At 35.4% G+C, this 12817-nt stretch overlaps 1 protein-coding gene across 1 annotated transcript in view; it reads left to right on the top strand.

Moving 5' to 3' along the window:
* Window positions 1-12817, top strand: part of ITCH (itchy E3 ubiquitin protein ligase) — a 108485-nt gene that overhangs the window by 31695 nt on the left and 63973 nt on the right. Inside the window, exons 4-6 of the mRNA XM_069496662.1 lie at window positions 5961-6102; window positions 9385-9509; window positions 10961-11098. Coding sequence (XP_069352763.1) covers window positions 5961-6102; window positions 9385-9509; window positions 10961-11098 — 405 coding nt within the window. The remainder of the gene's footprint in view (window positions 1-5960; window positions 6103-9384; window positions 9510-10960; window positions 11099-12817) is intronic.

Raw genomic sequence — 12817 nt, 5'->3', positions numbered from 1 at the left:
CCTTTTCAGTATTTACATAAAATAATACGGTTCTAGTGCATTAGTAACACATTCTATAGCTTGAATCTAACTGATTTATAAAATAACCCAGATGACATGACTAGTTCAAGTTTGAATTGAATTAGAAAGATTGTCTTCTGTGCTACATTTTCATATAAGTCAAGGTAATTCATTGAGGTAGCCCTTTTGGGAACTTCTGTTGGCTTTAAAATAATGTTACCATTTTTGTTAGGAATTGAGTGTACCTGTATTGATTGGAGTGTTGGGCAATAACTCTCCTGTGTAATTTGTCAGATAGATGCAAGAATTATAGCAGGAAATCATAAATAATTACGTATGCTTAAATGTTTTGACTGAATAATGACTTTTGGTGTACCATTAAAACTTCTACAGTTAAACCCTTGGTGAGGTCATCTAGCCCCCCTTCCCTATCCCATTTTAATCAACAAATCTATATAGACTAATGTCCCCTATCTTCAGAGGAGTTAATGTCCCTGGATTTTAGTCCTGGTTCTGATACTTAATAGTTGTATAACCTTGTGCATGTCACTAATGTCTTTGAGCCACAGTTTCCTTATCTGTGGACTGAGGATACTAATATTCTTGTCACATTGTTATTAGGAGGCAGTGTATATGAATTGAGGAAACTTCAAAACACTGTGTACATACAGGGTAGTATATTTATATTCCTTTTCCCTAATTCCTTATTTCTTTCTCTCTATGGGATTACTCATATCTAATATTTTAGCCATCTAAGCTTAAATGTTTTTAAAGCTTGGTTGCTTATTTTAATGTTCTCTTCTAACATTATCATTCCAATTTTCTTACATTTTAAAAGGAGCCAGAATGAACGGCAGGAATGATACTGTTTTGTGAAAGATCATTGATGTTTCTTTCTTTTTTTTAATTTTAATTTTTTTTCTCTTTACACCTCTACCTTTTATAACCAGAATCATTGATGTTTATTTTAAGTTTATGGCCAGAAATGAAAGTGTTGACATTGTTATCAAGAGGCTAACTGTCAATCACCTATTTAATTTTTTTTAAAACCTCTTTATCCTGTGTTCTTCACATCTCTGTCCATCATTATTCTTGTGATTCTTATCCTTGGATTTCTTGAGTCAGCTACTCTTTTCCTCTTCTCACTAGCCAGGGTCTGTTATCTTGGACATGAGTCTGTCTTATGTCTTTCCCTGACTTTAGTTAGCCATTGCCTGTTTTAATTATATTTTCTGTATAACCTCAGCCATTACACTGAGTTCATTTGTGTTTTTATTTGATGCTTATTGTATGCTAGCATTATACTATGTAGACAAAATAAGTACCTTGGTGTTTGCTAGAAATTTCTTATATTTTCAGTCTTTACTCCAAATTGATTATTTAACAAAGAGATGTCATCTTGATTTTAGTTTTTAATTGCATTTAAATTTTATTGCATTTCCCAAATTTACTAGAATGCTATATATTTAGCTCTTATTGCTTAGGGACCAGGGAGGTCCCTCATACTTAAGATTTGAAGTCAAGAGTTTATATCCAGTTCTGCCCAGGCAAGACAGTTCTGTCACAGAGAGAGACCTCATGTGGCCTATCATAATTTCTGACCACAGAGGTAGCCCTTGCCCAACTGGTTTTATCTAGTCTATTGTACTGCTGGTTTATTCAGTTTTGGTACCCTTATTTGTTTTACCTTGTTCACTATAGCCTCCTGGTTCCCAAAATAGGTTGCATAAGCTAAGGATCCACTTTTACTTTCTTTCTTTTCTTTTCTTTTTTTTTGTTTTGAGACAGGGGCTTACTCTGTTGCCTGGGCTAGACTGTAGTAGCATTATCATAGCTCACTGCAACTTTGAACTCCTGGGCTCAAGCAATCCTCCTGTCTCAGCCTCGCAAGTAGCTGGGACTATAGGCACATGCCACCACACCTGGCTAATTTTTTAATTTTTTGTAGGGATGGAGGGTCTTACCATGTTGCTCAGGCTGGTCTCTGAACTCCTGGCCTCAAGGGATCCTCCCGCTGAGATTACAGGTGTGAGCCATCACACCCTATTTAAACTGTCAGAAGTGTTTATTTTGTATCAGAGAGATAGGCTGAAGAACCAAAATCAGGTCAAAGAATTAACCTTCAGAATAGAGAATTAACCTTCAGAATATTAATCTGTACCATGCAAACTGTATGCAATAGTGTGTGTGTGTGCGTGTGTGTGTGTGGGAGAGAGAGAGAGAGAGAGAGAGAGACTCTGACTATAAAGTAGGGGATGGGAGAAAGCAAGACAGAGGGACACACACTGTGAAGCAGGGAAACTTCTGTTTTCTGCCATGACTAATCATTTGGTTCAACAAAGGTATTAAATGCCTCTCAGATTAAATCACAAAGTGCTGTCAAAATTACAAAGACTGGCTACATCCTTGCCATGAAGGGCATTACAGGGTGAGTTAAGTAAATGGAAACTATTAAGACAGAATGAGAAGCTGTAGTAGCCATACACAAATATGGAAATGCTGTGGAAGCGTGGAGGCAGGAACAATTTAATGTCTAAGGATTAAGGAAGCATTCAGTCAAAACAAAGGGAGGGGGCGTTTGTCTCTCAAGAAGTAGGATTTTATTGGGTAGAAAAGGAAGAAGGGTCATTGTGAGTAGAGGCAGCTGCAGGTGTAGAGGCATGAAAGTGAATGGCCCCTGAAGGGACAGCAAACAGCTAAGGATGGCTGGAATATAGAGCTGGGTGAGATTTGGTTTAGAAGAAGGCTAGAAAGGTAAGTTATGGCTACATAGTAAACAATGTAAAATGCCCCATAAGAGTTTAAACTTCATTTTGTAGGCAGTAGAAAATCATTGAAGTAATGAGATGATCACATCTATTCTAGGAAGATAATTCTGGTAGTTGTGAGTGGTTGGATTGGATAAGTGAGAGTAAAAACAAACAGTTATTAGAGGGCTCTTGTAGTAACCCAGGTGACAGATAATACCGACATTTTTTCTGGTCCCTTTTCTTGGAGTTTATAATTTACAGCTTTTATTCTTCCTTTTAATTTACTATGGGACTTTAATTTTCAGGGAGTAGAACATTGATTTATCTTATAACATGTATAATATTAGGACTATAACAAAGGTTTTATGTAATCTAGACTTTGAGATTTGAACACTTAAATAGTTTCTCCTGTTGAGACTTTGTAGTATGACCTTTGGACAAGTTTTTAAATTACACTGACGTTGTCATTTTATGTGTACAAATTAGTATAGCAATAACTATCTCACAGAGTAGTTGTGAGTATTAAAATGATAATATTTAAGTGCCAGACACATGGTAAATATTTAATAATTAGGTTTGTTTCCCTTACCCCATTCTTCCCCCATTTAAATTTTGCTCAAATGGCTCCAGTGGGGTTGTGTAGGATTATGTGGCAGAATAGCTTTCAGAAGTTTGAAATCTAAAAAGCCACTGAGGGTAGATCATTTCCTTCCTATCAAGCCTGTATTGCCTTTTTGTTCTAGGTTTAATCGGTTTCAGAGGGCCACAAGAGCCCCTGAAATATAATGAAATATATAAGGCTATTTCACCTTTTCTTAGACCAGAAGTATATTAAAAATAAGGATTTTATATTTTTGTGGCAATGTTGTGATGAAATTTGGCTTTATAATAAGTATTAGAGCTTTAATAGTACATTTTAATCAGATAGGGTTAGTCTCCACTTGAATTATTTTCTATTCTGAAAAAGACTTCCTACTTCATGGTTCTGCTTAGATGTCTCATAAGCATCTCAAATTTTATACATTCATTGTAAAATTCTTGATTTTCATGCCCTTACCACTCTCCTCAAACTTGTTCTTTACTGGATCTTTTCCATCTTATTAAATGTTACCATCTTCCATCTAGTTACTCACAGTTATTCATGCCAGAAATATGGAAAGTATCCTTCTTCTTTCCCCCAACTTCCTCATGCAATCTAATCTTGGTGGTTCTCCTTAGAAAATATTTATTTCTCCCCATATTGATGTTTACCACCCTACTCCAAACCACTGTCATCTCTCTCTCTCTCTCTCTTTTTTTTTGGGGGGGGGGACAATGTCTCACTTTGTCATCCAGTCTGAAGTGCAGTGGCATCATCAGAGCTCACTGCAACCTCAAACTCCTGGGCTCAAGTGATCTCCCTAACTCAGCCTGTGGAGTAGCTGGGACTACAGACACACACCACCACACCCGGATAATTTTTTTTTTCTTTTCTTCTTTTTTTTCTTTTTTGTAGAGATAGGGTTCTTGCTGTGTTTCTCAGGCTGGTCTGTCTCAGAACTCCTGGCCTCAAGTGATCCTCCTGCCTTGGCCTCCCAGAGTGTTAGGATTATAGGCACGAGCCATTGTCATCTCTTGACCAGATGACTTCAGTAGCTACTAATCCCTACTTTTGTCTCCCTTTCAATTTCTTTTTCCCACAGCAGCAGAGTGATATTCAGTGTTAATCTGATCGTCTATATATCCTCAGTACCCAAAACAATTCCGGATATATGTTGTAGGTACCCATTAAATTTGTCGAATATCACCTTTTTATTAAAATTCTTCAATGGCTCCTTATTGCCTACTTCTTTAGCCTTCTCTTGCATCTCTTCTTTTTCTTTCTTTGGCAGATTGTTTTTGATGATGCATATTGATTTCAAATCCTGTTCAACTTTTTCATACCAAGTATTTCACAATAATGATGAAGCTCTAATTTGCAGAATGTGTATACATTGTAAGAAAAGTCATCCTGCAGCTGGCTTGGATGCCACCAAAAAGGTACATAAGCAAAAAAGATGTGAAGTCAGAGATTCAGAGCCACCACCTGGAACTGTGCCTGCTCTGATGCCCAGAATTTGGACTGTACATTAATCTTCTTAAGTAGCTACTATATAAACTCCTGTAGCAATTTCAGGGGCCCCTTAACTTTGATGGTCACTGGTGTTCTCTGAACTTTGCTGCTATGGTGGATACCTGGGTGGTAGAATACTTCTTTGGCTATGATCACCTCATCTTTGGGGGAACAATGAGTTGCCACCTGTGGAAATCATGGGATGCTCTGCTAGATTCTAATCTATTTGGTATCCCCTCCAAGCAGCATGGACAAAATGATTTTATGGCAAAAATGACTAACTCAAGGATGAAGGCTAAGAAGTTCCTATTTCAAGATGCACAATATAGGAAGTTCTTGCTTAGATAATACGGAATGTTAAAAAAAAAAAAAAAGAAACACACTTAATTTGTAACTCTTATTCTTCCGGTGGCTTTCCAGCACACTTAGAAAAAAATCCATATTCCTTACCTTGGCTTACAAAGGCTCTTATACAAAGCTTGTTTGACTTCATTTACCATTCTTCTCTGTGCTTGCTGTGCTTTTCCTCAAATATGCCAATCTCTTTTACATCTGACTGGAGTGCTTTCTTATTCCCACGCCCAATCTTTACCCAGCTGGCTCCTTGTCCTTTAGGAGGTTTCTTGTAAGTACTTCCGCAGGAGGCCTTCTTGTTTCCAGGAAATACTCTGTCACATCAGCCTGTTTTTTCATCACAAGGACTTTTTTCTAACTAGAATATAATCTCCTTGAGAGCTAGTGCTTTTTCTATACTGTTAACTGCTCTATTCACAGAGTTTAGAACAGTATCTGTGACACATGGTAAGCATACAAATATTTGTTGACCAGGTTTGTTGATGTGTACTTTTTAATAGACATAAGTTCTGGGACTTTTGGTACTGACCATGGGAGTCTAGCAGTGGGAATCTGGGTGGATGGTGTGGGGAAGTCCTATATTTGTATATTAGGATGAGAGGAAATGGTACCTGTCTTAAGTGAATAAAAATAGTAAATATTTTAGAGCAAAATTGCTTCTCTGAGTAAAAGTAATAATCTGCCTAATCTTTGTGAAATTAAGTTGATTTGAGGAGGAAATAACATCTCAAATACTGAAATGTTTTCCCTTTTCTTTTACATAGTCATATCAGCAAAACTTAAAGAAAATAAAAAGAATTGGTTTGGACCAAGTCCTTATGTAGAAGTCACAGTAGACGGACAGTCAAAGAAGACAGAAAAATGCAACAATACCAACAGTCCCAAATGGAAGCAACCCCTTACAGTGTAAGTTTGAAAGTATTTTTTACAGTATATTTTGTTTAGTAGGTGAGTGGAAATGAAGCTTTTAAGAATGTTTCTCACTTTTTTCTTGCTACTCCTCTCTCTCTCTCTCTTTCTCTCTCACTTTCTTTTCCTAGACTCCTTCCTCTAGTCTCCTTTTTGTTTCTCTTTAGATATTTCCCTTGCTTTTTTCCCAATCATTCCCTTTCTTTACCTTCTCCAGTTTAGTTGGTGATAGCATCACTCTTGCTGCTGAACAATAGCTGGGAAAGCCCACGGTCATGGGCCTAGAAAGATTTGTTAGCAGCCCTTTTCTTAACTCAGAGTTGAATTACAGGGCTATGAGTAGTTTACTCTATTTTTAAACCTAATTTCTAAAAATTTTTTTGTTTTTTAAATTATAGTGTTCATACAAACCAACACAGGGTTTTCTTCTGTTTTAAAAAAGTTATACTATGCATTTTATTCGATAATTTTGTTTTCATCCTTAACACTGTACCACAGTTACCTTTCTAGCTGAGTTACGTATAAGTCTAACATTCTTTATGTAGCTATATAATAGTCCTTAATATGGATGGATTATAATTTATTTTAATAGTTCTCTGTTGATTAGTTGATTTCTAATGTTATGCTATTAGACAGTGTTGCAGTATACATCCATGTGCATATATCTTTATATGTTGGTGTTTTTATGTTTTTTATAGATTCATAGAAGTAGGGTATAGTTCAATTTCAACACTTACTGACAAAGCCCAGAGTGTTGCTATTATAACCTAAGATAGCAGATACTCATTGAAGGTTAATTTTAACTTTTTAAATTAAAATAGAAGAAAAAGCATGATTTATCAACAAATGGATTTAAAAATAATATATTTGATTTGGGAACCAAATGTGTATTACAGTATATATTGAAATATAACTAGCTGTTACCACATCAAATATAGACAAATTGCATTCTTGGAATTTTTGAATTTTTTTACCCTAGAGAAATAAACTAGTGACTAAAAAAAGGTGTTTTGTTTTGTTTTTTCCTAAATGGTAAGATGAGACATTTGAAACTATAAGCTCTTCTCTTCATATAATGTGCTTATATGTGTTATCTTTATTCCTAATAAATTACAAAATTAATATACCTATATCTTTAACCTGGATTTTTGAAGTTTTAGGAGTATTTTGATGTATTTTATGATGATTTTGAACAAATGAAAGAAATTTAACAATTTATTGAAGATTGTATTGAGGCTTATTTACAGAATTATTCTGATGTTCCATATCTATAATTCAACATTAATGTTTCTTAGGCTTTCTCCTTTTACTTAGTGGCCCATTATAGATTGAATCTAAATTAAACAATGTATGAGTAAAACTTTTAAAAAGCAAGTGAAATCTGTAAAAGGTCATAGCTTCCATAATGGCCAGAGATGTTCATCTGAATAACAGACTGAATGCTCAGCTGATTTCCACCAACTACTGTCAGTGCTTACTTGGTATGCACTTTGAAGCTCTTAAGCTGTTAATGTCATGAACTCCTTAGTGATTTAAAAGTTAAGAAAAAAGAAACTCTCCTTGTAGTTCCAGATGGTAGGCTGTTTGTTTAGTCCAGATATTTGGAGAACTTACAAATCAAGCTCTTCTCCTGAATTTTTATGTTGTAGCAGATTGGCCTGCAGTTTTAACATAACTTCTATTGTTACGTAGCAGGCTTTCCAGACTGCTTTCTAGAATTGAATTGAAATAATTAAGTAAAAACCATCTTTACAGTATGTTCTATGTACCCTCTCCCATGTTAAAAAAGTAAAGTTAAATTTATTTGCCTTTTATTTTATGCCTGTTGTGATTTCTATGTGCTCTCCTGAAAGTAGCATCTGAGAGTTTTAAAAGAGAATGAATAAATTGTACTTCCAAAGAAGAGGGGCAATGTGGAAGTGAAAAAATTTTAGTTCGTTTAAACTACCTATTGTTAAAATGGTGGTAGAAATATGGTGATGAGGCACACAGGTAGACTTCTAAGGAGGAAAGTATTTCTTTGTACCCCTAATTTGATCACATTTCAGAAAGAATAAGGCATAGGAAAATTCAAACATTCCTAGAATTTGTCTTCATAGCATTGGACCATAGGACTGTGGTAGGTTATATAGTGCTCCTGTTTTTTTAGTTCTTGACTACAGAATAGTTTGTGTGTTTATTGCAAATTCACATTTCTCAGTTTGCTTTGGAAAATACCATTATGGAAAGCATTCTTTATTGGTATTTAGCAAGATATGAGTGAATCTATATTTATTTGATAGTTGTCCTGTACATTTTGCCTATAGCAGTGTGAAACTTGATGCATCTAATGTAATCCTCAAATCATTTTATAGCTGACTGAGGAACTTTTTAATATAAATTTTAATAAAAGGCTTTTATTCAAATTATAGTTCTGCCACTTACTGGCTACATGACCTAGGGCAATTGGCTTAATCTCTTTAAATATCAGTTTCTGCATCTGAAGATGGGAGTGATAATTCCCATCTCACAGGGTTACTGTGAAGATTAAATGAAGTAACCTCAAGCTCAGTAAACTACCTGATATAAAATAAGAATTTAATCCGTATATTGAGTTTTCAGTTTTATATACTACTATTAAAGTAAAACTAGTTTTCCAACAGTTGGTTGCATGATAAGCAGTTTTACTTTTATTAACAATACATGTATGAGGCCGGGCGCGGTGGCTCACGCCTGTAATCCTAGCACTCTGGGAGGCCGAGGTGGGCGGATCGTTTGAGCTCAGGAGTTCGAGACCAGCCTGAGCAAGAGCGAGACCCCACCTCTACTAAAAATAGAAAGAAATTATATGGACAGCTAAAAAAATATACATAGAAAAAATTAGCCGGGCATGGTGGTGCATGCCTGTAGTCCCAGCTACTCGGGAGGCTGAGACAGGAGGATCGCTTGAGCTCAGGAGTTTGAGGTTGCTGTGAGCTAGGCTGACGCCACGGCACTCACTCTAGCCTGGGCAACAGAGTGAGACTCTGTCTCAAAAAAAAAAAAAAAAAAAAAACAATACATGTATGAAGTCGCCCCTGTAGTTCAACCACAAGTGAAAATGACCATATAGACCATATAAGCATGTAATACTCAGATACAGTTTTCATAAGATTCCAGAACATAGGCCAATATTGGTTGTTCAGTAAACTATAAGGGTTGCAGTGAGAAGACTTTAAACATTAAAACTTAATTGTAATTTGTTTAAGGTTCCATTGTGATATTTAATGAAAATATTTTCCCCCCTTTTTTCACTTTTAGGATTGTCACCCCTGTGAGTAAATTAAATTTTCGTGTGTGGAGTCACCAGACGCTGAAATCTGATGTTTTGTTGGGAACTGCTGCCTTAGATATTTATGGAACTTTAAAGTCAAACAATATGAAACGTATGTAAGAGCAATAGAAATTTCACCTAGTTTGTTTTTCTGGAAGAAATTCATATGCCAAACATGCATAATGACTCATGTTCATTCATACCTTTAAGTTTACTTGGTTATAAGATTAACGGAGAGAAGAATCTTGAACTATTTAAAGTATTCTGAGGCCGGGCGCGGTGGCTCACGCCTGTAATCCTAGCACTCTGGGAGGCCGAGGTGGGTGGATCTTTTGAGCTCAGGAGTTCAAGACCAGCCTGAGCAAGAGTAAGACCCCGTCTCTACTAAAAATAGAAAGAAATTATATAGACGACTAAAAATATATATATATATATATATATATATATATATATATATATATAAAATTAGCCGGGCATGGTGGTGCATGCCTGTAGTCCCAGCTACTCGGGAGGCTGAGGCAGGAGGATTGCTTGAGCCCAGGAGTTTGAGGTTGCTGTGAGCGAGACTGACACCACGGCACTCTAGCCCAGGCAAGAGAGTGAGACTCTGTCTCAAAAAAAGAAAAAACAAGAAAGTATTCTGAGTAACCTTGGTTTGGCCATTCATTTTTGATTCAACATTTTTAGTAAGTATTTATTTACTTAGTAAATTGGCATTATTATAATAGATACATAGTCAATTATGGAAAAACTAAAAATGTAGAACATAGATGAAGGGGGGAAAAAGTAATCCCACTTTCATGTGGTTAGTATTTTGAAAGATTTACTTTTCAAATGCTTTTTTTTTTTTTGAGACAGGATCTTGCATGTCACCCAGGCTGGAGTACAGTGGCTATTCGTAGGTGCAATCATAGCACACTGTTGCCTCAAGCTCCTGGCCTTAAGTGATCTTCCCGCCTCAGCCTCCTGAGTAGCTGGGACTATCCACGTGCACCACCACACCTGGCTTTAAATGCTTATTTTAAAAACTCTCCTCATTTTAGGTTGTGGTTTTATTTACATGTTTATCTATGTACATAATATAGACATATAAAAATTTGTAGCTTTCTTGTTTGAATCATTATATCATAATTTTAAAACATTTTTTCTATCCCTTGACTATTTAAAACATCCAAGAATTTTCTTTCTCATTTAGGGCTTAGGAGATATAATCTATTCTTAAATTATATTTTCACTCAATATAATTCAGGTGTATATTGCTAAATAATCTTTGTTGTCATGCTGACCCATTGTGTACTGTATGCTCTAATAACAAAGATAGAATATAATAAATGAAATTATTGAAATATTTAATATTTTGCATTTTGAATATTAAACATTAGCAAATTTTGTTCTTATAAAATGTTTTGGTGTCAAAAAGCCTCAAACCTTTGGTGAAGTACAGTAAAACAATTTATATATACATATATTTATATTTTTTCTGACATTAGATTTTTAACAATTAAGATGGCTTAAAGCAAAAAAGATGACCATTTTTTTCCCTGTAATTTTATTCTCTTCCAGTTGAGGAAGTAGTTGTGACTTTGCAACTTGCAGGTGACAAAGAGCCAACAGAAACAATAGGAGACTTGTCAATTTGTCTTGATGGGCTGCAGTTAGAGTCTGAAGTTGTTACTAATGGTGAAACTACATGTTCAGAAAGTAAGTGATCACTTTTGTAAAGTTTTTAATGATTGTTCTTACATAACATAGCTACTGTGTGTAGTATGCTGTATGTAATTATTTCGATTCTATTTCAGATTAAAGAAATGATTTTATTTCCTTTTTAAAAAACATTGATCACTCTTAACATTTTCTTTTTGGTGCATTGTTTCGATGAATAAAAAACACTTAATCATTTTTATGTAAGTTGAAAAGCTAGCCAAATAATATAAGTGGAAAAATAAAAACCAACCAAGTAGAAGTTTAATTCACAGTTGGCCCTATGAGTAATGAATTAATTTATAAATCAATAAACCTATTGGCCAACAATGTCAGTTAATATGACATGATAGATGCCACACCCCTTCCAGTATGAGTGGCAGGCGTAGTTTATTGTCTGTAGCAGCATCTGGTAGAGTTTAAATATGACTCCAAATCCTTCTTAGTACTCTACCAGACAGCCAATACAAGCTGAAATCCTTTTGCCATTCCTGTTTTATTTCTGTAGGCTACACTTACAGAGATATCTTTTGACAAAACCAGTTCATTACATGTGTGCTGGTATATCTTAAAATTTATGATTACTAGTGTGTGTTAAAGAGAAATAAACATGAGCTGAGATTAAAAGAAGTTCCTGGCTCATGCATGTAATCCCAACACTTTGGGAGACTGAGGTGGGAGGATTACTTGAGGCCAGGAGTTTGAGACCAGTCTGAGCAACATAGTGAGACCCCATCTCCACAAAAATAGAAAAATTAGTCTGGTGTGGTGGCACATCCCTGTAGTCCTAGCTACTTGGGAGGCTAAGGCAGGACAATTGCTTGAGCCGAGGAGTTTGAGGTTGCAGTGAGCTATAAAGCTATAATGATACCACTGTACTCTAGCCTGGGCAAGTGAGACCCTATCTCAAAATAAATAAATACATAAATAAAGTTTCTGGTGGCATATGAGTTAGTGGTTGCACAGGTAGCATATTTAGTAAAATGGCTTCCTCCTATATTCCCATCAGATATTTCCATCACAGTGGTGTGCTAAGTGTATTTTTACTTGAAACATAGATTTTAGGGCCCAAGACAAAGAGCAGATTAATTGATTCCTTGATTAGTTTGACAAAGATCTTTAGGTTTTCTTAGAAACTACATTATGAACATCTTGTAGTTGTCAGGTGCTATTCTTCTTTTTCTACTTTGTTGGAAGACTTCCTACTTCCTCTTTAATTCATGATTTTTTAAAGTAGCAGGACCCTCAAGATAGTCCTGCTGTGTCTTTCAGATTGGTTCCTGAGGCTGATGAGGCTGGAGAGAGATTTCTGAAATGGTTATACTGCTTCAGAGTTGACACTTTAATTGACTACTGTTCACAAAAACTCCACATAATAGTCCCTTTTTTCTATATATAAATTGAGAGTCTGGAAAATAAAATATGGGTTAAATTATATTGCCAAACTACCCTAACCCTCAGTATTTATAGCTTCCTAAGTTTTTTTTTACCCTAGAAGTTGAAACTATTACTGATGCAAAATATTTAATAATTAACAAAAGTAAAGCTTGTCCATCTTCATATTTCGGTATGGAATCTAAACTGCATTTATATACTTACGATGTTACTGTTTATTTCCTACAGAAGTGGAAAACATAGCATTTCTATGTTTCTAGTTTTCTACTCAAGTACAAAAGTAATTGACAGTGAGAATTTAACCCAATTCTTTGAGGTAAAAAG

The sequence above is a fragment of the Eulemur rufifrons genome, chromosome 20 (genome assembly GCF_041146395.1).
Source record: "Eulemur rufifrons isolate Redbay chromosome 20, OSU_ERuf_1, whole genome shotgun sequence".
Taxonomy (NCBI): Eukaryota; Metazoa; Chordata; class Mammalia; order Primates; family Lemuridae; genus Eulemur; species Eulemur rufifrons.
This window is presented reverse-complemented; position numbering and strand designations above follow the sequence as displayed.